The following is a 24,325-nucleotide window of genomic DNA, read 5'->3' as shown; positions in this document are numbered from 1 at the left end:
TTGGGCGTGTCCTTCGAGTCAGCGGAAGGACACACCGCGGCCAAGTCCACCTTATTAGAGTTCGCGCACCTACATAACTGAAGGTACCAGATGTCCTGGGTAAGTGAGCAACACCCGTTTCCATAGGTAAGATCTTCCGAGAAGTGACGTTAATTACAGAAATTCCAGGAACTCGGGGCCACTAGCTTCTCTCCGCTGGCTTGTTTTGAGGAGAGGTGGGGGGTAGGAGATTGCAGGGAGGCTGAGCCTTAAGCATGCATCAGCCTGCAGACCAGCTGGCTTCTGTTTCAGGGGCCTTCTGTGATCTGCAGTGTTCCTGACTTGCTCGAACCCACCCAAGTTGGTCTAGCCAGGATTCCTATACAGCCCTCCCCAAGAGTAGATTAAGTAAAAACCATTCTGGTCTAGTGCCAGGAGCTGCCATGGTCACACCCAGCTTCCCAGGTTTTAGCTAAAAGCAATTTTAGCACAGAATACCAAATCCCAAGCCAAAAAACGAAAAGTTCCTTCCAAAGGAGGAAAGGAAAGGCTAACTTTAAAATTAAAAGAATCAAGATTGTTGAGAACTATTTCAATAAAAACAAAAACAAAGCCATGTATCGTATCAGGTCAGTGCCCCTGCCGTTAGGAAACACTTTATAGTATTGGAAAGAGCCCTGGTTCCACCAGGATCCACACGCGCACCCCGCTGTCTTCTAAGGCAAACGGCATTTTTGTATTAAACATACATTTTAAAGAGACCTCTAGACATTAACTAATTTTCCAAATATGCTTTTTTTTTCGTGTTGCCTCAGAAGTAGCAGAAATGGAAAACATGCCAACTTGGTTCAGTCAGTTTTGCTAACGGAGCAAATTCTGTAATGGAACTTGCCACTCCGAAATTCAAGAATGTCAAAGGACAACTTTTGAGTCCTTTAGTTTAATGGTCGGAAAGGGTTCTAGAATGGTCACTTCATCGGGTTGGACGGGGAGGTGGGTTTACAGGAAGAATGAAAACTATCCAAGTCCCTTCCGGGTCACTGTCTCTACCTGAGGTGACAGGGGCAGAAGAACAGGAAAATCGGTGACATGTTAACAATAGGTGTAAGAATTAACTCAGCAAACTTCGTTATTCAGCAAACAGCTTAACCACACCATAGTAACCCAGGACTTTGGCAAGAATGACTCTTGATTTTTAGCCAGTGGGGGCTAGTGCCTGTACTCTGTAAGGAAACAATGACCTTCTATAATTTTTTTTAAATCTAACAGGCATACGTAGCTAAAGATGAATTTGCTCTGCCCCCACCCAGCCTCCTAGCCATTAACAGAAAGTTTTCTGCTCTTTACCTGCTTGAAATCTTTCCTTAAACCGTGAGATCGCAGAAGCATCAGTTCTGAGGACTCTGTGACGTGTGTTTGCATGAGAAGAGATGAGCTTGTCATGTGCCAAGATCTGGATGGAATTCTTCCACGACACTGTTGTCATCTGAGCTGTCCCACTGACTCCCCCCCATTTTTTTATTGATTTTTATTGAACTCTACATTTTTCTCTGCTCCCCTCCCTGCCTCTCCCCTTCCCTTCAACCCTCCCCTAAGGTCCCCATGCTCCCAGTTTACTCAGGAGATCTTGTCTTTTTCTATTTCCCATGTAGATTAGATCTTTGTAGGTCTCTCTTAGGGTCCTCATTGTTGTCTAGGTTCTCTGGGATTGTGATTTGTGGGCTGATTTTTTTTTTTCGCTTTATGTTTACAAACTATTTATGAGTGAGTACATGTGATAATTGTCTTTCTGTGTCTGGGTTACCTCACTCAAAATGATGTTTTCTAGCTCCATTCATTTGCCTGTAAAATTCAAGATGTTGTTATTTTTTTCTGCTGTGTAGTACTCCATTGAGTAAAAGTACCACATTTTCCTTATCCATTCTTCGGTCGAGGGGCATTTAGGCTGTTTCCAGGTTCTGGCTATGACAAACAAAGCTGCTATGAACATAGCTGAGCACATGTTCTTGTGGCACGATTGAGCATCCTATATATATATATATATATATATATCCAAGTGTGGTGATTTCTCAGAAAATTAGGAAACAGCCCCCCTGACTTCTGTATTGTAAGAGAAGCTAGACACATGACGAGCAAAGCCGGAGCCAGGAGGAACATAGAGGGTCAGATTTCAAAGTCAGCTGCTTTCCACGGACCCACACTGCTGCCACTGCCGACTCAAACCTAATGAAGAAACAGTAAAAAGCGAACAGACAAACAAACCAGAACAGAAAAAGTAAAAACCCCAGCTTGAGAGAGTTTGCAGTTAAGACAGGTGGACAGTTTAACAACTGTGACCGAGTCTCTGTGAGTCAAGAATGAATAGAGAGATAAAGGTGTTAATGATTTTAACTCATTCAAGAGGAGACAGGTAATGGAAAGAGATTCTGAAGAATGGGTCCATTCATGGAACAGGGGCATTGAATATTGAGTAAAGAAATGCAGAGTGGGATAATTAGAAAATTGTCCCTTCCCTAGGTAAAACGAATTACATACTTATGGACAATAATTTTTTAAACAAAATTATCAGTTGCCACAATACAGAGCTATAAAATAAATGGACCGATCTATACTTTTTTTTTCCCGAACCATAATTTTTCCCACCCTCATGGCATGCTTTCTTCCGTTCCTCACCCTTCCCTGTCTGTGATGAGGTTTTATTGATTTTCTTTCTGGGTGAGAGGCTCCCCACTTTTATAGTTCTGCTAATCAGATGTCTTTCTACAGTTCAGTTAAGCCATAGAAATGCAGAGAAAACATACCTGGGGAGATGATGCCAGACCCAAATAAAAAGAGTAAAAGCATACATGATAAATTAAAGCGTGAAGCGTGTGTTTCCCGTGTCACGTGCACTCTGACAATGACTTTGATCCAAAGTAGAGTCTTTCGGTCTTGTTTATTGAGTATCTGGACCCGGTTCACACCTTTTGAATCTGTGTGGAATGTGCCTTCCTGCAGCTAAGATTGGGAGTTGGCATGAAGGTTGACCAGTGAGTTTGGGGCCCCTTCCTAGTTTTCTCGGTGCTTACACCACATTCTAGGTAAACTAGATTCCTCTAAGGATGCCATTCAGAGCAAAGTGGATGTTCTTTTGAATTTGTAGACCTTCCTAACTATTAGTGTTTTGGGAAGTTTTGAGCCTAGGTGTTTGCTTGTTTTCTCTGCCAGGATTCCAAAAGACGGTGGACGGGTGTGGGCTCTGGAGCAGTCAGCCTTCCGGAAGGGGCCAAGGCTACTGACCTGGCAGACGGGTTCTTAAGGAACGCCTTCCTCCCAAGTTAAAGAGCTCGCAGCTGGCCGTGCTTCGCAGAAGCTCGAAGGAGTGGAAGTGAGTCTAAGGCAGGAAGCTAGTCCCCAGCTCAGGACGCTGAAGCAAGAGGTACTTGATCTATCTGAATTGATCTGAAGGGGCCGGACTTAGGTTTCCTCGTTTGTCCTGGGATTTGTCTTGTGCTCCTGGTTAAGTTTCCTCAGACAAACCCAAAGTCAAAGACAGTGTTGGACTTTGTAGGAGCCCTGCTCTCATGCGAATTGGAATTACCACAGTCACTGTGCCTTTAAAGAAAATGGAGGTCTACTGTAAAACGCGTTGGAGGAGGGAGAGGGAGGCTTCCTTTCATCATATGAGCTATAACTTATTTTCAACACAGAGAACAGATTTAAGTTTGAGTGTTTGTAATTAAACCCCTACTTATAATTAGCTCATTAAGGTACAGGATATTTAATAACTTCGAAAGTGTCCTTATGTACCTACTCCTCCTTCCCAGCTCCCCGCCTCGTCAGAGTTCTGGTTTCAGTCAACATGAAGTACGGTAGTTTTGCCTAGTTAGGGACCAGGTATAAATGGAATGACTCAACATGTCTTTTCCATGTCTAGATTCCTTTATGGAACATAGTGTTTGAGGTTAATTTACCTTTGTCCCTTATATGTATATATATGAATTTTTGTTCGAGTGAGGCCTCCCTGTGCTAAGGTGTACCTTATGAGTTGGCACTGCATAAATTTGAATAAAAACCTACAGCTGTCACCACAGTCAAAGCTGTCGCGAGAACATTCTTTTCTCAACCCCAACCTCCATGTTCTTTGTTGCTCTTGTTCCCCTCCCCCCTAACCCCACTTACTCCTTGTCTCCTTAGGTCAGTCTTGCTTGCCTAGGACTCTGTGTTTGAGGGTGGGGTCCTCTGGAATAGCATAATGATTTGCTACCCATCCTAGTCTCTCGATAGTGTGGTCCTTGTAACCATCAATTGCTATTGGTTGATGAAAAGGATACTGGGTTGTATATTCATTTCCCCAACTGACGCTTCAGCTGCCCCTCACCTTTCACCACATCGTGGAAATGGGAACTCTCTCAGACAGCTTGCCAAATGGCGTTCACTGTTTTGTCCTTCCGCAGAGCAACTTGCCGGCGTTAGGTATGCTTGCTCATCAGTTTTCGTTCAGCCTTCCCAGCAAGTGTGTGTCATCAGTGGCAGCTGTGAGGTGTGTGTTCGGAGAACTTCTGAGGAGTATCTCTCTCCCTGTGCTTCCAGACAGCCGCATTTCTGTGAAGCTTTCAGATCTCCAGCACGGCCTTTCTCCCTGCGCTCTGGGGATTTATTTCACATTGTGGATGGCATTCCTTTGACAGACGCTGGTGGTACAGCTGTTAGATCTATAGCTTCCTTCCCAAATTTTGAACAGTATCTCTCCATGAGCAAATATATGTGGGTTTTGCTTTTATAAAATTCTATGTCTCTCCTTTCTTTTTTGTTCCTTTCTTGTTAGTCTCTTTTGTCTTTTCTTTGAAATATTTACCAGTTCCTTGGTCCCAAAGACCTGTTCTCTTCTGGGTAATCTGTGATAGTGTTACACTTTCTATATCAAATTGGTTTTTACATAACCAGAGGTCATGATAGTGAAAGGCATTTTTAAATTTGACCAATCACAGCCAAAATACAGTGGCATAGGTAGAAATGTGTGAATTCAAGCTCCAGTCCAGGGTTTGCAACACAGGAACAGGCTTTGGCAGTAGCCTGGCACCCTTTGTCTAAGCATCCTCTGGCAGGTCTGCCTTGATTAACACCCCTGCAGGCCTTTCCTTTTCTGACTGTTCCATTCAAAGTTAAATTCTTTCTGTTTTAGTAATGAGTAGAGGGGAAAAAAATCATACTTAACTTTTATGATTTGATATCAGTTCAAAATTACTATTTCAATTTTTGCTAACCAGACTTCTAGTTTGTATCTGTGTAGTGAAGAAATTGGCAGGTAGTGTTGGGAGCCAGGAGATGGGGTTTTTAGAAAATACAGCTGGTACAAAAGAAAACATGCATTACTCCATCATAGAGCCGCTTCCTGTCATTCTTGGAAATTCCAGAGTGTTAGGAGGAATTGAGTTGTTTGTTTGTTTTTATCTCAGTGAGCCTTTTGTTAACACTACAGTTAATGTTAATGATCTTATCCTAAAGTAGGCTCTTTAGATGACCTCACTATAGTCCTAATCACTAGGGAGGTCAAGGGGTTAAGGATTAGAGGGTTGGAACTTGCAGCATCTCCTAACCTCATCCTAGCTAATGACCACCTTTGTAATGATCCCATAATCAGCCAATGAACATGTTCTCCTGAGCTCCACAAGCCATCTATGGGAGGGGTTAGAACCCAGTATATATATGACCAGTACACGACCATCATGACAAGGGTTTTATTCACCAGTGATGGCAGCGGTGAGTCCAGGCTAACCGAAGGAACAGCAGTGGAATCAGAAAGAGACTTCTAGCTTTCCCTTGTAACCACCCCACCTCCACCCCTGCATGGGATCCTGGCAAGGAAGTGGGGCTTTTTGCTTCATATTTCTGAAAGAAGGAAGATCTTACTTTCTGGACTGTCATGGAATTGAGATGTCAAATGAATTTCTCTTGAAGTCAAATATAAACACGGAGAACGTCAAATATTATTCCCTGCTTTTTAGGAAAGGACATTTTTAGGCAGTGATTGAAAGTAGAAGAAATCGGTAACATGGTCATGACTTGGAGGCTACATCAAACTCTGACACTAAGGACTGCCGGCATGTAAGAGGCAGCATAAGAAGACATTTTCTCAGAGTACCAAAACTCGTGAGAAGCCACGCACCCAAATATGATCACTGTCAAAACACAAGTAACTCTTACGTCTTTATAAGAGATAAAGTTATGGGTTAGCTTGTTTGTTTTTAATGAAGATTAGACATACTAGCAAGGGACTTGTTTTTTGTAAAGCTACAGTGTTTCACATATCTGGGAGCAGAAGCCAATAAAATATAGGGACTGTGTGTGGGAACGTGGAAATAGACCCAAACTAGACAGACAATCTGGGGACAGAATGGTCAACTGCCAAAAAGTCCAAGTGCTTCAGCCATTGCTTTTTGCACAAGATAAAAAATAGTACTATTCTCAGGCCAGCCAGAGGAGCAAAGAATAACTCAGAAGGTAGCTTAGATGGTCACTTTCCTGGCGAATACGCTGGTGGACTCTTTTCAAGGTCACACATGCTGCTTTGTGTAAGCCCAACAGCGCAAGGGCAGATATGGTGGCGCAATGATCTCTTGTTATCAGAGTGGGTGGACCAGGTGAGACTAGCTGGTGTCCAGTGTAGGAGCAAGGGACCTGAGGCCAAGACTTACTATTTATTCTTCAGGTCCAGCCACCTTCTTCTTTCTCCCTCTATACCATGAGCTTCCTTTCTCCCTCCCAAATCCTCCATATCCTTCCCAGGCTACTCCGCTAAGTTCTGCTCTAGGTTTAGCCACCCCAAGTCTGAGCTAGAAGGAGGGGCTGATGAATTCCACTGTGTGTGTTGCACTTCTGGAGTCTTCACGGAGAGGATGTTTGCTCAATGCTTCAAATCTGAGGGCCTTGATTTTGCTTGGGCAATGTTTTGTTTTATTTCCTTCCTTCCTTCTTTCCTTCCTTCCTTCCTTCCTTCTTTCCTTCCTTCCTTCCTTCTTTTCTTCTTTTCTTCCTTCCTTTCTTCCTTCTTTTCTACTCTTCCTTCTTCTGCTTCCTCTGCTTTTTCCTTCTCTTTAACTACAGCCCACATGATACTCTTGTACCTTAAATATATGTATATTTATCTATATATATGAGATTTATGAGTAATGCATAAGGACTGCCACTATGGAGCACTTGTTTATAAAAAAGGATGATCATATTTGGAAAGCAAGGAGATGAAGGGGAAGGGTAAATTTACTTTCGGAAGTATCACCTCATAATACCAACCCAGCTGGTGTCCTCAAGATATGCAACTAAAACAAACAGAACTTCAGTCGGTACTGTTAATGCGGACGGTAGGGTGGTCAGATGAGAATGAGAAACGGAGGCAGGACACTGAAGTCCACAGATTATTCTAATAGTGTGTGTGTGTGTGTGTGTGTGTGTGTGTGTGTGTGTGTTTACATGCCTCGCAGCCTAAGTATAGAAGCCAGAGGATCATTTTCTGGAGTTGGTTCTCTCTACCTTCATGGCAATTCCAGGGATCAAACTCAGGATGACAGACTTGCATAGCAGGTGTCTTTATGCAGTGCGCCGTCTCCCAGCCCCAGTGGCTTAGAGTATACGGACTGTGGCCCTCCAGGACCATGCAGGTGTTCTAGGATGGCTTGCCCCAGTGTGTTTTGAGGCATGTGTGTATGTACTTACACCTCTTTCCTCTTCAGCTGCTGACCCCAGACTGTCTCACGTTTGTCGCATTTGTAACTGTGTTTGTGTATTTTTAGTTATTAAAATAAGCAAAAATTACATGGGGGGGGACCCTCATGGACTCTGTAGTCAACTCTAATTTTAATGGATTTGCAATTTAAAAAAAGACATCCTACTCGTGAGCATTAAACTTTTCTTGATACCACAGTCAGAAGAAAAGTGTCCTAAAGTAAACCAGACTTGAAGTTTTGAAAAGATATCTGGCCTTTCTCAACACAGGGATGAGAAAAGATTATTGAAGTTGGGACTGGAAGAACCAAATCCAAGTCCAAGGTCTGGCCTTCTGTTTCCCGTCTATAAAATGAGGACGAAAGGCCGGGGTTATAGATCACTTGGTAGAGTGCTTGTGTGCCATGCACGAAGCTCTGAGTTCAAACCCTAGCATGATATAAAGCCAGGCAGAATCGTGCTCTCAGGATGTAGAAGCAAGAGGATCAGAAAGTCAAGGCCGTCTTCAGCTACACAAGGAGTTGAGACCAGCCTGGGCTCTGTGAGACGCTTTCAAAAACTAAAAGTAAAAACTAAATTAAAGGAGACAAATATTACCTCCACTTCCACAAAATTAATTTTCCCAGTGTAAAAATTACTGCAAGAGATCTGACCTTTTTCTATTTCAACTAGAAAGTGGAGTGCGCCCGGAAGAACCGGAAGGAACTTGTGTGTATTCTCATGCCCTGTATCTCCCACTTGATCCTGGCTTCTTCCCTTTCCATCCCATTGTCCACATAGGCTAAAGTTGTTTGCTGGCTGAGTTCATTTCCTGTGATCCTTGAGGGCTCACTGACTGCCAGGTACTTTCTAATCACGTATAACACAACAATGAACCATACAACATGCCCTGACTTGATGCGACTTATACATCAGGGGCATATTCTTTATGGCCTTCCCAACTAACTGTAGTTGGACCATAAGGAGTCAAGAGATAAAGAATCCATGGTCCTCTCAGCATCCCAGGCACCAAGGACACAGTTCCAAATCTCTCAAATGCATGAAGATAACTTTGGGTTAATAGCCAAATCCATAGTTAACAGAGATGGAGTGTTCCACATGTAACCAGAAAATGCCACCCTCTTAAAATCAGCCTACAAAGATGTTCTAGCCTCAGTAGTTGACTCCATGAGATAACTATTCCTATGAGACCATTAATAAGATAGGAAGGGAATCCCAGCAGACCCGGCAGAATCTCAGGAAATGGGAAAAGAAAGCCCATGGTTTCTGGGATGAGGGCGTAAGTGGAGAGTGGCTGACTCCAGTTTGCCTCTGACAGGATTTCTAGAGTGTCAGTATCGCTTGCTGTTGGAGCCATTTTCCAGAATGCTTTCTCAGCTGGGAAGTCCAGAGCCTTGTTGATATAAATGGAAATGATATTGGCCTGCTTTAACGTAACAGAAAAGTTGCCCAGCTGTTTAGAGCACCTTGCAAAGGTTGAGCGAGGAAAGGACGTGGTGTGCCTGAATAGGCACCTCTACCTGGGCACCTGCCCCTCTGGGATGAGTGCCCTCCCGAGCTGTTCTGAGAACTCAGCGTTCACGTTTGAAAGGTTTTTACGTTAAGCCACAATGTCTGCCACGGATTTCTGTTTGAAAACTCATTCCTCAAGCTGGAGCCAGGTTGTTGTTATATTATACAAACACTTTATCTTCTCCATGTAGAGAGGCTGTCCGTGGGTTCATAAAGCGGCAGATGGGAGAGTGCCACCACCCTGAGGCAAGGTGGAGTGGATGAAAGGATCCTGGTAGGAGCTATGAGACGATGATTCCAGTCTTGATCACAGTTCCAATCCAATGATTAGACATTTTTCATTTAGTCATCTTTGAATTATAATTACTATAATGCTTGGATGACAAAATTCACAGGAAGGCATCATGCCCAAAGCCTTCCTAGAGATTATCTCAGAATGTAGCCAAAATCAAGACCACCAAAAATACCTCTTCCTACGAAGTCTGATCTCAAGTGAAGATATAATAAACATCTTTGTGCTCTCTGTAATCCATGAAGGATGGGGAACAGGTATTTCAAGTACAGTCACCACACAATGAGGCTGGTTGTGTTTGTCCTTTGCTCTCTAGGCAGTGACTAAGATCTTGTGTTTTATGTCTGAAGTTTGAACTTCAGGCAGTATCAACATTAGAAAAAAGTGTGAAGAATTGATGACACACACACACTCTGTGAACAATCTGCAACGACACATTTAGAGAAGCGCCCACTCATAATGAAAAGTGGAGTGATTGTCTTAGAAGTCCCACCTTGCTGGGCAGTGGTGGCACACTCCTTTAATCCCAACACTCGGGAGGCAGAAGCAGACAGATCTCTGTGAGTTCGAGGCCAGCCTGGTCTACAAGAGTGGGTTCCAGGACAGGGCTCCAAAGCGACAGAAAAACCCTGTCTTGAAAAGTAAAAGAAGAAGAAGTCACACCTCCCATTTCCAGATATTACTGGCGCCAGTGGAAAACATAGGGTTGGGGTGGAGATATGAGGGCGCTTTAGAAAGCTGGACCTTTATCCAATTAATTATCTGAAACGTTTCTTTTATTTATTATTAGCATGGGTTGGGGTGGGGGCGGACACGTGCGTGCCATGTTGCACTTGCAAAGTCTAGAGTTCAGAGGCTAACTCTTGAGAGATTGTTCTGGACTTCCACCTTGCTAGGGCTGGGTCTCCCTTTGTTTCTTGTACTGTGTGCTACAGGCTTGCTGGCCTGTGAGCTTCTGGGCAGTTCTCTTAAGGTCTGCTTCCCATCTTAGGGTAAGAGTTTGGGGGTTACAGATATTTGTCATCACATGCAACTTGGTGGTACACACCTTTAATTCCAGCATTTGGGAGGCAGGTGGATTTCTAAGTTCGAGGCCAGCCTGATCTACAGAGTGAGTTCCAGGACAATCAGGACTTCACAGAGAAACCCTGTCTCAAAGAAGGGAGGGAGGGTAAACAGAACAAACTCAGACCATGGGGCTTCCAAATATTTCCCAACCAAGAACTAGAACTTCTTCAAGGATGGGGAAACCTAACAGGCATTTCAGCAGTTTATTTAGCAATCAGTAGGATTCCAGACAAGGGACAGTCCGGTGGAAAGATAAATTTATAATAAGCGAATGTCAGTCCATGTGTTAAAAGTTCTCAGATCCATGGGAAGTGAAGTGGGCAGATACCAGAAGGCTTGATTAATCCAGTCTGCTCATCTGGAAGCACTTCCCCGGCTACAGCTCGGCACAGATTAGTTAGCTGGTGTCTGGCATAGGATCAAGCATGTACTGACTCACTGCTCATGGATTATTAGTAGCTGCCCATAGCCACAGTTTGACAAAACACTAAAGAAATCTGATTCCCTTTGGCAACAGTGAAAAGGGAATCCTCTGGTGGGGCGTGGGGGGGGGAATCCACCAGGGAAATGTGTGAAGAGTAACCCTTTTCCGGTTTCACAGTGGATGAACAAGCATCATTATTTTTTTATATATAATGTGTAGAAATAACGAGCTTTTGGTGCTATCCGAGATGCCAGAGAAGGATAAGCGAAGCTAAACCTCTGCTTTCTTTCCCTTTGACCAGCCATGAATTGCTTCAGAACTCCACCAAGCAACTCTTGGGTCTATCCCACTGTGATACTCTGCCTATTTGGATTTTTCTCCATGTTCAGGCCCTCTGAATCATTCTTAATCCCATTTTTGTCTGAACCCAGTAAGAATCTAACCGAAACAGAGGTAAGCTCATGGGTATGTATCTTAAGAGGGGTTAATTTCATGGGACTTAAACAAGGAGGAAGGGGGTATCATTCAACTTACAGGAAGATAAAGACTTTGAACTCTGGGGAGCCCCATCCTCACAGAATTTATTACATAATAGAACTGCTCTTTCCTCCTCACTCTGGCAAAAACGTTAAGCAAACACTTCACATGGATGAAGAATGTTTTAATTTCCAGAGTGTCGAAGTTAGTCTGAATACACAGGAGCTTCTCAGATCTCCATTGGTTCTGTTACACTCACCCCAAAATGAAGTTGTTCTCTGCCTTGGGATTGCTTCTGAGAAACAGATAAGCTGCTACAAGCAGGATGGAAAAAGAAAGTGTAATACAATCCTGTCACGTGACGATGCTCAGTGTAAGATGCACCACATGGGCAATGGTGCCCCCATGATTATTACTATAGTTGTCTTAACTGTAACTAAAAAGCGTGACATCCCAGAGAATTCCTGTCACTTTAATAACACTGCATCCAGTAAAAAAAAAAAAATCACACCTAAACTTTTATATCTGTGCTTATGTGACACCAGTGTAAACAAAATTACTACTCTGTCAGCCATAAGAATACAACACACATTTATATATAATATGCAGGGTAAACCTTGATAATGGTGGTAAATGGGTGTTACTGTCTATGCATTCACTGATGCTTTTGCCATTGCCTTAAGGTATATTCCTGCTTAGCAAAAATGAAAGTACCATACTACACCAACATCAGCCCGTGCATCCTGTGGTTACTGTATCTTTTGATTACAGGGCATTCTTCCGTGATTAAGTTAACCTTGTGTCTTATTTATCAAATTCCTAAGATCAATAGGCTGCTATACACCACATAACTGGTCTGTATAGTGGGTTATAACTTCTAAGTTTTTGGAAGCACTCTCTATAAGCTTTGCACAAAGCAGATTGGCCAAAGACATGTTTTCAAAGCCTATCAGCAACACATGATTGTATTTCTTTGTGGCACTTACTCAGTTTGGAAAAACCTCTTATCAGCAAATATGATATAAACAGATTTAATTCCCTGATCTGCTTCTTTTCCTGGAAGACCAAATTCTCTTACTTAAAGAGATGCTTCTTACTGGACATGGTGGCACAAGCCTTTAATCCCAGTACTCTGGAGGCAAAGGCAGGTGGATTTCTGTGGCCTCAAGGCATAGCATGTTCCAGTTTAGCCAGGACTATATCCCTCCCTTTGTTTCTTTCTCTCTATCTAAAAGATACAAGAAGAAAATGTACCAACCCAACTAGAAAATTACACTAGGCTGGTTTACTATGTCCCACCACAACCATGAAAATACTGCGTGGAGCGTAGCATTGTCAAGAAAGCTGATTGGTGCTGGTTATCAGTAAGGAACTGGCAAGGACAGAAGCCAAGTTCATTGTGTAAAACACAATGGCTTCAAAGTTTCTCAGACGGAAGCATGTCATACTTAAGACCAAGGTCACAGAGATGGGCCAGAATTAACTTAACCCATCCTCCAGTTGGGTTTGCCTCTGTATACACTATGGAAAAGTGAATTAATTCTCCTTCATAACCTCAGGTCAGTCCTGGGCCCTCCTGAGACTTTGGGGGATCCAGATGTCAGTGAGGGAAAGTTTGACTCAAAAGACCGCACTCTCGCCCATCACACTTAGAGATCACCAACAATCTTTTGAGCCCTTTCTGCCTAGGAAACTTGAGCGTTTATGTGTTTGCCTTTAAAGAGTGATATGACCCACATCAGACTTGACAAATCTATAGCCACGGATAGGGCAAAAAGAGCTTGAGAGCCCGACAAATATGAACAGGAAGGAAATGAATTGCATTACCTGTTCCCCACCTGGTAATCTGACGAGACCATTTGCTCTTGCTACCAATCGTGTGTGTGTCCACCCAGATTTCCGACAGGTGGTGAGGATCGGCTGTTCCGCTCTTTACATTGTGAACTCCGTACCTGACGTTGCTCACCTTTGCAAACATGTAGATGAATAGATTTCAAATTTTTTTTTATTTCATATGCATTGGTGTTTTGCCTTCATGTATGTCTCTATGACTGTCAGATCCCCTACAGGTGGAGTGACAGACAGCTGTGACCTGTCATGTGGGTGCTAGGCGTTGATCTCAGGTCCTCAGGGAGCGCAGTCAGTGCTCTAAACCACTGAACTATCTCTCTAGGGTTTTGGTTTGGTTTGGTGTGGGTTTTGTGAGGCAGGGTTTCTCTATGTAGCCTGGGCTTTCCTGGAATTCGCTCTGTCGACTGGGATATCTTTAAGAACTCGGAAATCTCAGGAGTTCGGGATATTTAAGTTTAAACTGAACTTGGGATTCTTAAAACTAATTTACTCAACTGTTACCTGCTACTTATACTTAAATTTCTTATATAGTTCAGAGGACATGTTATCTCACTAGAACCCTTCTACTGGACTACCCCTAAGTATAAGCTACTCGGAGTTTTGGCTTGCTTTTCTTTTTCTTTACCATCCCCCCTCAACCCCATGCTGGGTTATTTGGCTGTTGCTGTTGTTTTCATTTAGCAAGGACACTATTTTTTTTTCTTAGCAGTGTACCTGTAGATCAGTTTTCTGTTATTTTTCCCCATAATACAATGAATGTCTGATTAGCTGTGACTTGGAGTCACCCCTCCATATCAACTCCACAGATGACAAACGAGGTCCTTCCCGTTTGGACATACTCCTACCTGGCCATGCTGCCCCCTGTATTCGTCCTCACCGATTACCTGCGCTACAAGCCGGTCATCATGTTACATGTCGTGGCCTTCGTCATCTGCTACCTGATTCTCTTGTTTGGCCAAGGTGTGGTGCTCCTGCAGGTGGCCGAGTTCTTCTTCGGGGTCGTCTCAGCCACGGAGATAGGCTACTATTCCTACATCTACAGTCTGGTCAGCCCAGAGCACTACCAGAAGGTGAGCAGCTACTGTCGGAGTGTCACCCTGGTGGCCTACACAGTGGGCTCGGTGCTGGCCCAGCTCCTGGTATCCCTGGCAACGGTACCATACTCTTACCTCTTTTACATATCCTTGGCCTGTGTCTCTGGGGCATTCTTTTTCTCGCTTTTTCTACCAATGCCTGAGAAGAGCATGTTTTTCCATACAACGCATGACAGAGAAGCCCATCAAAAGCCACTGGGACAAGATACTGCCCTCGAGGAAGCTCCGAAGAACCACAAGACAGCCCGCCCAGAATTGCCTGCCACTTCAGGGAAGCCGGGGGACAGAAAGCTGAGCTACCCAGAGCCAGAACATGTGACTTTGAGGGTCTTTGCGCGTTGGTTTGAGGATCTGAAGGAGTGCTACTCCTCAAAGCACCTGTTTTACTGGTCCCTGTGGTGGGCTTTTGCCACGTCGGGCTATAACCAAATCCTGAACTATGTTCAAGTCTTATGGGAACACAAGGCACCCTCCCAAGACTCTTCTATCTATAATGGAGCAGTGGAAGCTGCTGCAACCTTTGGAGGTAAGTAGACATCTCGATCCTCTCCTGCTGCCCTCTGAAGGGGATCGCTTCAGATGCTCAGCTTCTCCTTGGTGATTGATTAGCTATGTATATACAGAAAGTAGAATAATTTCGTTTAAGTCGGGGGCAGAGGGTATATGTGTGTGTGGCTGTGGGTGCACGGAGGAGAGAGGAAGACATCAGCTGTTCCCTCAAACAGGGTCCCTCACTGACCCCAGAGCTAGACTAGTGGCCAGCAAACCCCAGTGATCCAACTGTCTCTACTCCCTGCAGCACGGGGATCACACACATGCACAATGCACATCCAGCTTTTTACAGGTGGTCCAGGGATTTGAACTCAGGTCCTCATGCTTCCATAACAAGACCTCTTACCCACTAAGCCATCTCCCCATTCAAGGAAAGAAGGCACCGGGAAAATAAGAGCACAATGACTTTTTATGCTATATGTTACAGTTATCAACAACTCCAGAGTATAAAGCTTAGAACCAAGGAATGTCTTTCTAGTAGATTCCATAATCCATTTCATTATTAAAATAAATATTGGTAATGTTCCCCGTTCCTTCAGTATTATGTTCATGTGTTTCAAAGTTTGATAATTTGTTTTATTCTTAGTTTAAAGATGCGTGGCATCAATATAACTTCTATTCTTTATCTTCTTGGTATGTGTAGGTGTGTATACATGTGCACATGCAGGTACATGTGAAAGACAAAGGACAACTTTAAGTATCATCCTTTGGATGCCATCAATCTTATTCTTTTCTTTCTTTCTTTTAAGAGTAGGGCTTCTCATTGGCCTGTAACTCACCAAATAGGCCAAACTGTCTGACCTGTTTGCTCCAGGGCTCCATTTGTCTCTGCCTCCCCATCACTGCAAATACAGTACACTACCATGCCCAACTTTGTGGGTTCTGGGGCTCATACTCAGGTCTTCTTGCCTGCAAGGCAAGGACATTGCTGACTAAGCTAAGCCAGGTCTTTGTTTTGGTCTTTTTAAGCTTGCATACAAGCATGTACTGTATGTTGGGCACACTTCCCCCTGTGCCTCTGTACCCTTCCTTTTCATTCCCCTTCCCAGTTGTTTGATTTCCTGTTTCGAGTTTTGGATGCAGGTGTTGTAGACATGGATCCTCTGCTACATAATAGCAAAGACTTTCCTCCCATTCTGTAGATATCCTCTTCGTCTGACTGATTCCCTCCGCCCTACAGAAATTTTGAATCTCGCATGGTCCCATTTGTTGACCATTGCCCTTATTTTCTGAGTGACTAGCGTCAAGTCAGTTTTTAATATTAAAAGAAAAAAGAAAGTGCAGAATTTGTATTATTAACTTTAGAAAATACATGAAGGTTTTCAGAATCTTACATGAAGAATCTTCTTAGGGACCTTTACAACTCTGGATTACACACCAACAATTTTCACAAGTGACTTTTTGACACAGTTTCCATGCTGCTAGACTTGATTCTAATATCAAAAGGACATTTGCCTTTGAAGCACACTCTTCCATAAATATTTATATACTTGTCAGTGGAAGCGTAATGTTACCTGAGGCTTTGAAGACGTGTTTCAGGAAGTGGGATATTTCCACACTTTCCTCTACGGAAAGCTTCGGGAATGCACGGAGCCTCTGTTTTATTATTGTTTCTCTCTGGGAGGCTGCAGCTAACTCCTCAAAGCCAAGGCAATGCCAGAATTGGATCATTGAAGTTTTGCTCTTATGACCAAAATTTTCGGGAAGAGCTCTTCTATTGCAGATCGTCTATGGGGGAAAAATGGTTGATCAGTCATCAATAATTTGAACCCTAAATATATTTTGTTCAGTTCAAGAGAACTGTAGTTACTAACTGATTGCACTCAATTCTTCGCCTTCTCAAACCCTATGTAGTAGTTCAGGTTCTTATTGTTCGAAACCTTAAGAAAATCAGGTCACCTGTAACGGAAGGATTAATTGAGCCCAGGAGTTCAAGGGCTATACAGGGAGTCCTCTAACAGGTCCCCTAGGTCTAGGAAGGAAGGGAAGGAGAGAGGGAAGGAAAAATGGATGAAAGAAGAAAGGAAGAAAGGCAGGAGAAAAAAAAGAAGGAAAATTGGTACACCCATCGCTCGAAAACATACAATTGAGAACAGTAGAACAACTCTACTTCTAAGACGTTTACAGGCTTGCTCTCTTGGATGTTTTTTAAATGACAGGGCCACTGTGTTCCCCACACTACTGTGTTTAGGCACTTTTGTCCCTTCTGCCTAGTGTGTGTCTGATATGTCACCAATACTAATTAAAAGTATAAGAGTGAAATAGTTGGAAACAATAGCAGGTGATAAAAGAAGAAAATCTACTTGGAAAAAAAAGTTCTTTAAAAAAAGCAGTGCATTCATCGCCTTTAGGATTGTTCAAGAGCTGAGTTTTGTTGCCTTGTTTGCTGTGTCGCTATTTTCTTCCTGCAAAGCTTGACTTCTTCGTCCGTGTCTGTTCTCAGGAGCTTTGGCTGCCTTCACCGTGGGCTATGTCAAGATCAACTGGGATCTCCTCGGAGAGCTGGGTCTGGCCATCTTCTCAGCTCTCATCTCCGGCTCTCTGTTCCTTATGAATTACACGCTCAACATCTGGGTGTGCTATGCGGGCTATTTGGTGGTCAAATCTAGCTATATGTTTCTCATAACCATAGCAGTGTAAGTGCCGCCTCCCACCCCACCCCCTCCTCTTTCCTGGGTTCCGAAAGACGCTCCATGAACTTCAGAAGGATCTCAGTCAGTTGCAGCGTCAAATGTTAACTCCACATTGAAGGGAATTCAATGAAGCCATCTTTTCATTTAGCTGGATATTTCTCAGTCATCTAAGGGAAATCAAACCCAAAACAACTACAACCAAATCTGGGATGTGCAAACCCAAAATAAGGATCCATGGTCTACTTTTGATTTCTTCTTACTTCCAATGACTTGTCATAATAAGGTGTGGTGTGATTTAGTTTTAGATGCATAGGTTTAGATTTTATCCCTAATCTCATTTAGTTGCATGAGAAGTTCTAAGCACATACTTTCTGGGAACAAAACATTCTCAGGAAAGTTATAAAATGTTAGACTTGGGGGGAAAATGAGGCAAAGACAATAAGAAAGCTTCAGCTTCACTTACACTGGAACTGCCACTTTTAAATCTTTTTTCTTTCAAATAAGGTCTCTTGGTATCAGCTCAGGACCCCAAGACCAAGGTGTGGCACAAAGGAGATTGATTTGCCCCAGGGGGACAAAGGGCAGGAAGTAGGAGATGGTAAAGACAGGAGATAGAGGACAAGGGAGAAGGGGAAGGAAACCAGGGAAAGAGAGAAGGGTATTTGTCCAGAGAGGGAGGCGAAGGACCACCTCTGCAGAGAGAGGAGACAGATGTGGTACATCAAAAATTGACAGATTATAAAGGTCAAAGGGAAAACCCTGCGATAGAGTGAGGTTTTGTAATTTTAATTGAACATTTTGATGAGGTGAGCCAAAGGGGGCTTTTGGTTGCTAGACTTCAATACTTTTGATTGTTGGACCTTGGTGGTCAGACTCAGGAGGAGGAAGTGGTAAAATAAGGGAATAGACCTTGGTGGCTAGCTTTAGGAATGGAATCTGACAGTTTTTTAGCAAGGTGGAGGGAATGGGGGAGAAGAGCAAGGCTGCTAGAGCCACGTACTCAAGTGGGCTATTGTCCTTTCAAACTGGACATGGTAGACCACTCCTCTTATGGGACATGGAGGCAGAAGGATCAGAAATTCAAGGTCGTCCTTGATGACCTAGCAAGCTTGACATCAGCCGGTCACAGGGGTCTAGTGTCAGAAAACAGGAGGAAAAGGGGAGAAGGAGAATATAGTTTCCTTTGGTTTTAGTCAAAAAGAGATGAGAAAAATACCTTTTAGTTCCAAGATACGTTTGAGACATAGTGACAAGCTTTATTAAGTTTCACTTTAAATTTGTGAAAAACATTTGGCAAACAGTAAAACAGTGGGATATGAGCCCTAATGCAAATATCTGAAGAAAATAAAGAGGCCACTAGTTAGCAAGTGTTCTGGTTTCATTTCTGTTGCTGTGACTGCTACTCTGGCAAAAAGCAACAGAGGCTAGGGAAGGATTTATTTGGTTTATAATTCCAAGTTATAGTTCAACCTTTGTGGAAAGGGGTCATGTTATATCCATGGTCAAGAGCAAAAAGAACAAATCAATCCTTGCTTCTTGCTCAGATTGCTTTCTCTGTCCAGCTCCCCTGCCTATGGAATGGTGTCCCCCACACTAATAATCCAGACAGCCCCACACTGAAGTGTGCGCAGGCTAGCCTGATCTAGACAATCCCTCTTTAAGACATCCCAAGTAATAGGTTGTATCAAGTTGATAATTGAAATTAGCCATTACAGAAAGCTAAGTTTCTCGCTGAAATATCTTAGTTTAATGGACTAAACTCAAAATGTCTAGTTTCATTTCTTATGATGAGGATTGAAAGGTAGAACTGTTATTATTCTTTTGCAGATGGGAGTTAGGTAAGGCATCCCTTAACAACATTGTTTTCAACTCTTGTTTTGTTCTGATTTTTTTGTTTGGTTTTAACACGAGGTCTCAAGTACGTCCTAAGTGGTCTTGAATTTGCTATATGGGCAAGAACGACCTTGAATTCTTCCTGCTTTTTGAATGCTAGAATTATAGGAATGCATCACCATGCCCAGTTTCTGCCTTTCCTTTAGATAAGAATTTTGTGTATTTAGGGCTGAAGAGATGGCTCACTGGTTAGGAGCACTAACTAGTTGGCCTTCCAGAGGACCAGGGTTCCCAGCATCTACAACTGTCTTTAACTTCAGCTCCAGGAGATCTGACACTCTCACATAAACACACATGCATGCGAAATACCAGTGCAGATAATTTTTTTAAAAAAAGAAAAGAACTTTATTTAGGCCATGGTTGCTAAATGCTAACTCAACCTCTAATGACAGATTTCAGATTGCCGTTAACCTGAGCGTAGAACGTTATGCCCTGGTGTTTGGCATAGACACCTTTATTGCCTTGGTGATTCAGGCCATCATGACTGTGATTGTGGCAGATCAAAGAGGGCTCCACTTGCCAGTCACCACTCAGGTAAGCACAGGACTTCTGCTTCCTCTTGACATAGTAACTAGGAATATAGACTAGCTACCTTGCTTCCAAGATCATAAAACTCACAACGTGGAAAGCTTTCTAAAAATTATTTGGCTATGAACATTTTTAAATATGTAGCCCTTAATTATAACACCAACTGAGTTTAGAGCGACTAGATTTATAGCTACCTGAAGAAGGCAGGTAAGAAGAAACCTCAGCTCTTATAAGTCATTATACTGAATCAGCCTTCAGACACAGAACATAGACAGAACCCCGAGAGCTGCTGGGGTTTCCCTCCATCACTGCTGAGGCAGCTAGGATTGAACCTAAGCAGCAGCCTGCTGCAAAGGCAGACCCTTAGTCACTGCTCCATATGCTTACCCTCTTAACCTTAGTTCATTTGAGATAGAAGAGTCCAGTCAGAATAACCCATATTAAGTTCTGGGTCTCAGTTACCCCATAATTCAATCAAACAAGGAAGGTTGCTATATATTACCAATGATATGAGCGGCCAGATTTTATAAATAGCTAATCGTTTCCTTCCAGTTTTTAGTTTATGGAAGTTACTTTGCTGTCATTGCTGCGGTCTTCCTGATGAGAAGCACATACATTATCTACTCAGCCAAGTGCCGAAAGGAAGTGGAGAGCCTTGCCGCCGCCACTCAGAGTCCCAAAGAGCCACACCCACAAGAGCCAAGAGCTGTGTCAACAAAGTTCTAACCCAATTACATCACCTCCAGTCACAAAAGGGAAGGATTTCGAGATGGGCAACCAGAAGTGCCTTGCCACACCCAGAAACTCTGCCAGTAAGGATTCAAAAACCACAACCAAACCTCAGCCTCAGGCTAGATGTCTCTGTGCTTAGCTAGTTGCAGGCACTCCAGATAGGCCATCACCGCTGTATTAGTTACTTTCTGGATGCTATGAGGAAATACCTAACAAAATGCAACTTAAGGGAGGAACTCAATTTGTTTTGGCTCACAGTTTTGGAAGGTACATTCCCTCATGGGAGAGAAGGCGTGGCTGCAGGGGAAAGTGGCTGCTGGACACATTGCATCTGCAATCGGGAAGTTGAGACAGTGAAACCTGGTGTCCAGATCATTTCCTATTCAGCATCCTACCCCAGGCAGGGGGATGGTGCTACCCACATTGAAGATGAGTCTTCTCACCTCAGCTAACCTAATGGAGATAACCCCTCACAGATATTTGAAGAGGTTTACATCTTCAATGACCCTAGATCCCGTCAATTTGACAATATGGACTATCAATACTAGCAACTGAACAAGACTCTTTGGGAAACCCCCCAAGAATAGCAATGACTTGGAAATTCTAGTTTGATGAGTTCAAAGAACAAGCGAAGGGCATGGAAACAAGCCGTGAAGAAATGTAAGCCTCCTATAGATGAGGACCCCTGAGTGCGCACAGTTACCCACAGGATTGACCTGTAACTGGCTTACATACTTCGTGGATCTAAAAAGGCAGCACCTGGGACAGTTTTCTTCCTTGTCCACTAAGTATACGTCGGTTTCAACTTACAGCTCTCTGAAAGAATGACTCGGTTTGGTCCCATTCCTGAGAGTCCCTTTTCAACTCTGAAAATACCAGCGTTTTTTCACAAGCTGTTACTGGATAGTCTCACTGCTGCCATTTTTTTCATCTTGTGGTCCCTTCTGGACTTTGTGTTGGAACTCTTCTCCCAGGGGTCACTTCGGCTGCTCCCACGTGTCTTTGAAATGCTCCCACATCAGTTCCCAAGGACCTGGGAGAGGGGATGAGCCTCCGACCCACCGTGACCTAGATAAGTGTTTGCTTGATGAGCGTAGAACACTTCTGCAGGAAATTCCAGCCTTTCCAGGAATTTTTACGCATAAGAAAATACTTGCAGAAATTAGATACTGCTTAATTTATCTTTATGTTTGGTGCTAAGGATCAAACCAGGGCCTCACATATGCCAGAGAAACACTATGCCACAATTCTTGGGTCCATGCTTAATTTTTAAATGGCAAGAGAGTATGTTCAATAAAATATGGAAATTTTAACCATCCTTCCTCCCTTCTCCCCCATTCCCCCAATCCATCCCCGATCCTCCCCCTCTCCCCTCTCCCTAACCATCTCCCCGTACTTCCACCCCCCCCCCCCACCCCCCCGTGGAAATTTTAAAGGAATCCAAATTTACGCATTTCTCTGAGTGCTGCCTAAGGGGTTTTTTTTTGCCATTTGAAATGAAGCGGAGTATTTATTAAGCAGTCTGCATCAGGGGAAAAATAACTGATTTAGGATTTGTAATTTAAATACATTTTATTCCAAATTCCTAAACTCGATGGGATTGAAAATAAAATTTATCCCAAAGGCACAAACAGCAATACCTTCTTAACTGATACCTCTTTTCCTGTAATCTCAGTACCTATAAACGGCCACAATCAGGAACTATTAAGCAGACAGTCCTAGAAATAAACAGTAAACATAATTTAAACTGCATACTGTTCTGACAGGCACAAACGGAAGCTCGCTATCCATCCTATCTGGGATGTGTTCAAGTTACTCACTTAGTAGCTTCATGGTCTCGGTTTTCAAGTCAACTGTGGTCCTATCTCAGTACTCATGTCCAAGCAAGCTTTATTTTTCCTGAAGCCGGAGTGGCGATGCTGGAAATGAAATCATGCCAAAGAGACGCTGACAGGTGTGTGGTTAAGTAAAAACATAGCATGCGGGTCCCATTACTGTCCATGGTTCCAGCACCCATTGGAAGTTGTGAAAATCTCACAATAAGCCTACCTAAATGCAAGGGATACACTCTAATCAACCAACTTCTACTGAAAATGCTAGCCAGTACAATGAGACAAGAAAAAATAAATTGGAAGAGAAGCAAAATGATTCCGAAACTGCCACACCCAAGAGGCTCAGCTGAAAAGTGAGACACTAATAACTTTTGTACAGTTGTATTTATGACATTACTGGTAAAGAGCCCACTTAAAGTGGGGAAAATGATAAATATGTATGGTTGCATTTACTCTATTCAATGCATAAAGCACAGGAACAGGCCTGAAAACACTTCAAGGTTAAAGAAATGACACCTAATGATAGAAAACTGTCCTTTGTTCTTGACTTGGAAGAAAAAACACAAAAAAGTAAGACCTTCTTTAATCAATTATAAACTAAGTGCTACCCTTATGGAAAAATGTAACACATTTCCTCCAAAACTAGTAAAAGCAATTATTCAAAAGATAAAAAAGAACAAGGTCTCAGCCCTATGTGAGATGTCTCCATCAAATCCCTGCCCTCGGAGTTCAGGGAAACCCTTGGAAGAGGAGGCAGAAAGAGTTTAAGAGTCAGAGGGAATGAAGGACACCAGGAGAAGGTCACTAAATCAACATAAGCAACACTCATGGGAGCTCACAGAGACTGAAGCAGCCTGCACAGGACCTGCAAGGTCTGCACCAGGACCTCTACTTTTATATTATGACTACTAGTTTAGTGGTTTTATGGGATTCCTGACTACGTATGAAAGCAGCAAGATTCTGAATCTTGTATCTATCTTGGCTCTTTTCTACCTGTTGGTTTGTCTTGTTCAACTTCAATGAGATAATTTATGTTTTATCTTAATATATATTATATTATGTTATATATTTATAAACTATATATAAACTATAATATATATGTAATTACTATAATTTTGTTACATATAATCATGCAATTATATATAATATATTACAGTTAATATAAGCTACTTATATGTAAACTATAATATATATAATATATTATATTACATTTTATATTTTTTCTTAAATGCATGAGTAAAAACTTAGCCACTAGGGTAAAGGTTAACAATGAAATTGTCACTCATACCTGCTGGGAGAGGAAAAACCAGTTTTCTCCAATAGTGACACTGGGCATATCAGCCACTCCAGGACAGGCTTCACGCTCAGGAGTAGCTGGCCAATATATAATGAATTCTCAAAAAGTTTTTTGTGTATGTTTTTATTTGGTTATAGTTGGTGTTGTGTTGTGTTGAGTTTTTTAGGGAGTGGTTTTTATTTTGTTTTCTTTGTTTGGGGTATTTTGTTGTTGTGTTGGTTTTTTTATTTGTTTTGGGGCTTTTTTATGAGAAAAAAATTAAAGCTGGGCAGTTAGAGAGGAAGAGAAGATCTGGAAAGATTTTGAGGAGGAAAATATGATCAAGATATATTTAAATTTAAAAAAAATACATAAATAAAAAAATAAGAACTGGGTCAGCAGGATGGCTCAGCAATAAGGAGGCCACCAGAGTTCTAGCCCTGGAGCCTCTATGGTGGGAGGACAAAACCACCCTGAAATT

At 42.7% G+C, this 24,325-nt stretch overlaps 1 protein-coding gene across 2 annotated transcripts; it reads left to right on the top strand.

Moving 5' to 3' along the window:
* Window positions 1–5: 5 nt before the first annotated feature.
* Slc19a3 (solute carrier family 19 member 3) lies at window positions 6–23,971 on the top strand. Of its 2 annotated transcripts, XM_087904929.1 has the most exons (7): window positions 23–99; window positions 3,187–3,397; window positions 11,278–11,429; window positions 14,111–14,924; window positions 17,394–17,586; window positions 19,869–20,010; window positions 20,557–23,971. In XM_087904929.1, the coding sequence occupies exons 3-7, from the start codon at window positions 11,280–11,282 to the stop codon at window positions 20,728–20,730; spliced, it is 1,473 nt and encodes a 490-aa protein (XP_087761055.1). In that variant the 5' UTR covers window positions 23–99; window positions 3,187–3,397; window positions 11,278–11,279; the 3' UTR covers window positions 20,731–23,971. The 2 variants fall into 2 exon arrangements, with proteins under 2 accessions (XP_087761056.1, XP_087761055.1); XM_087904930.1 differs by lacking the exon at window positions 3,187–3,397 and having other exon boundaries at window positions 6–99.
* Window positions 23,972–24,325: the final 354 nt, after the last annotated feature.

The sequence above is a fragment of the Myodes glareolus genome, chromosome 1 (genome assembly GCF_982192425.1).
Source record: "Myodes glareolus chromosome 1, mMyoGla1.1, whole genome shotgun sequence".
In the NCBI taxonomy this organism is placed as follows: Eukaryota; Metazoa; Chordata; class Mammalia; order Rodentia; family Cricetidae; genus Myodes; species Myodes glareolus.
Note: the sequence above shows the minus strand (reverse complement) of the source record. Positions and strands in the feature narration are given on the sequence as shown.

Bases quoted from the DNA above. Each gene is read 5' to 3' on its own strand.
- Slc19a3 (XM_087904930.1), top strand. From the start codon at position 11,280: ATGAATTGCTTCAGAACTCCACCAAGCAACTCTTGGGTCTATCCCACT. The intron at 11,430-14,110 runs GTAAGCTCATGG...TCAACTCCACAG, and splicing joins AGAATCTAACCGAAACAGAG to ATGACAAACGAGGTCCTTCC. The intron at 20,011-20,556 runs GTAAGCACAGGA...GTTTCCTTCCAG, and splicing joins ACTTGCCAGTCACCACTCAG to TTTTTAGTTTATGGAAGTTA.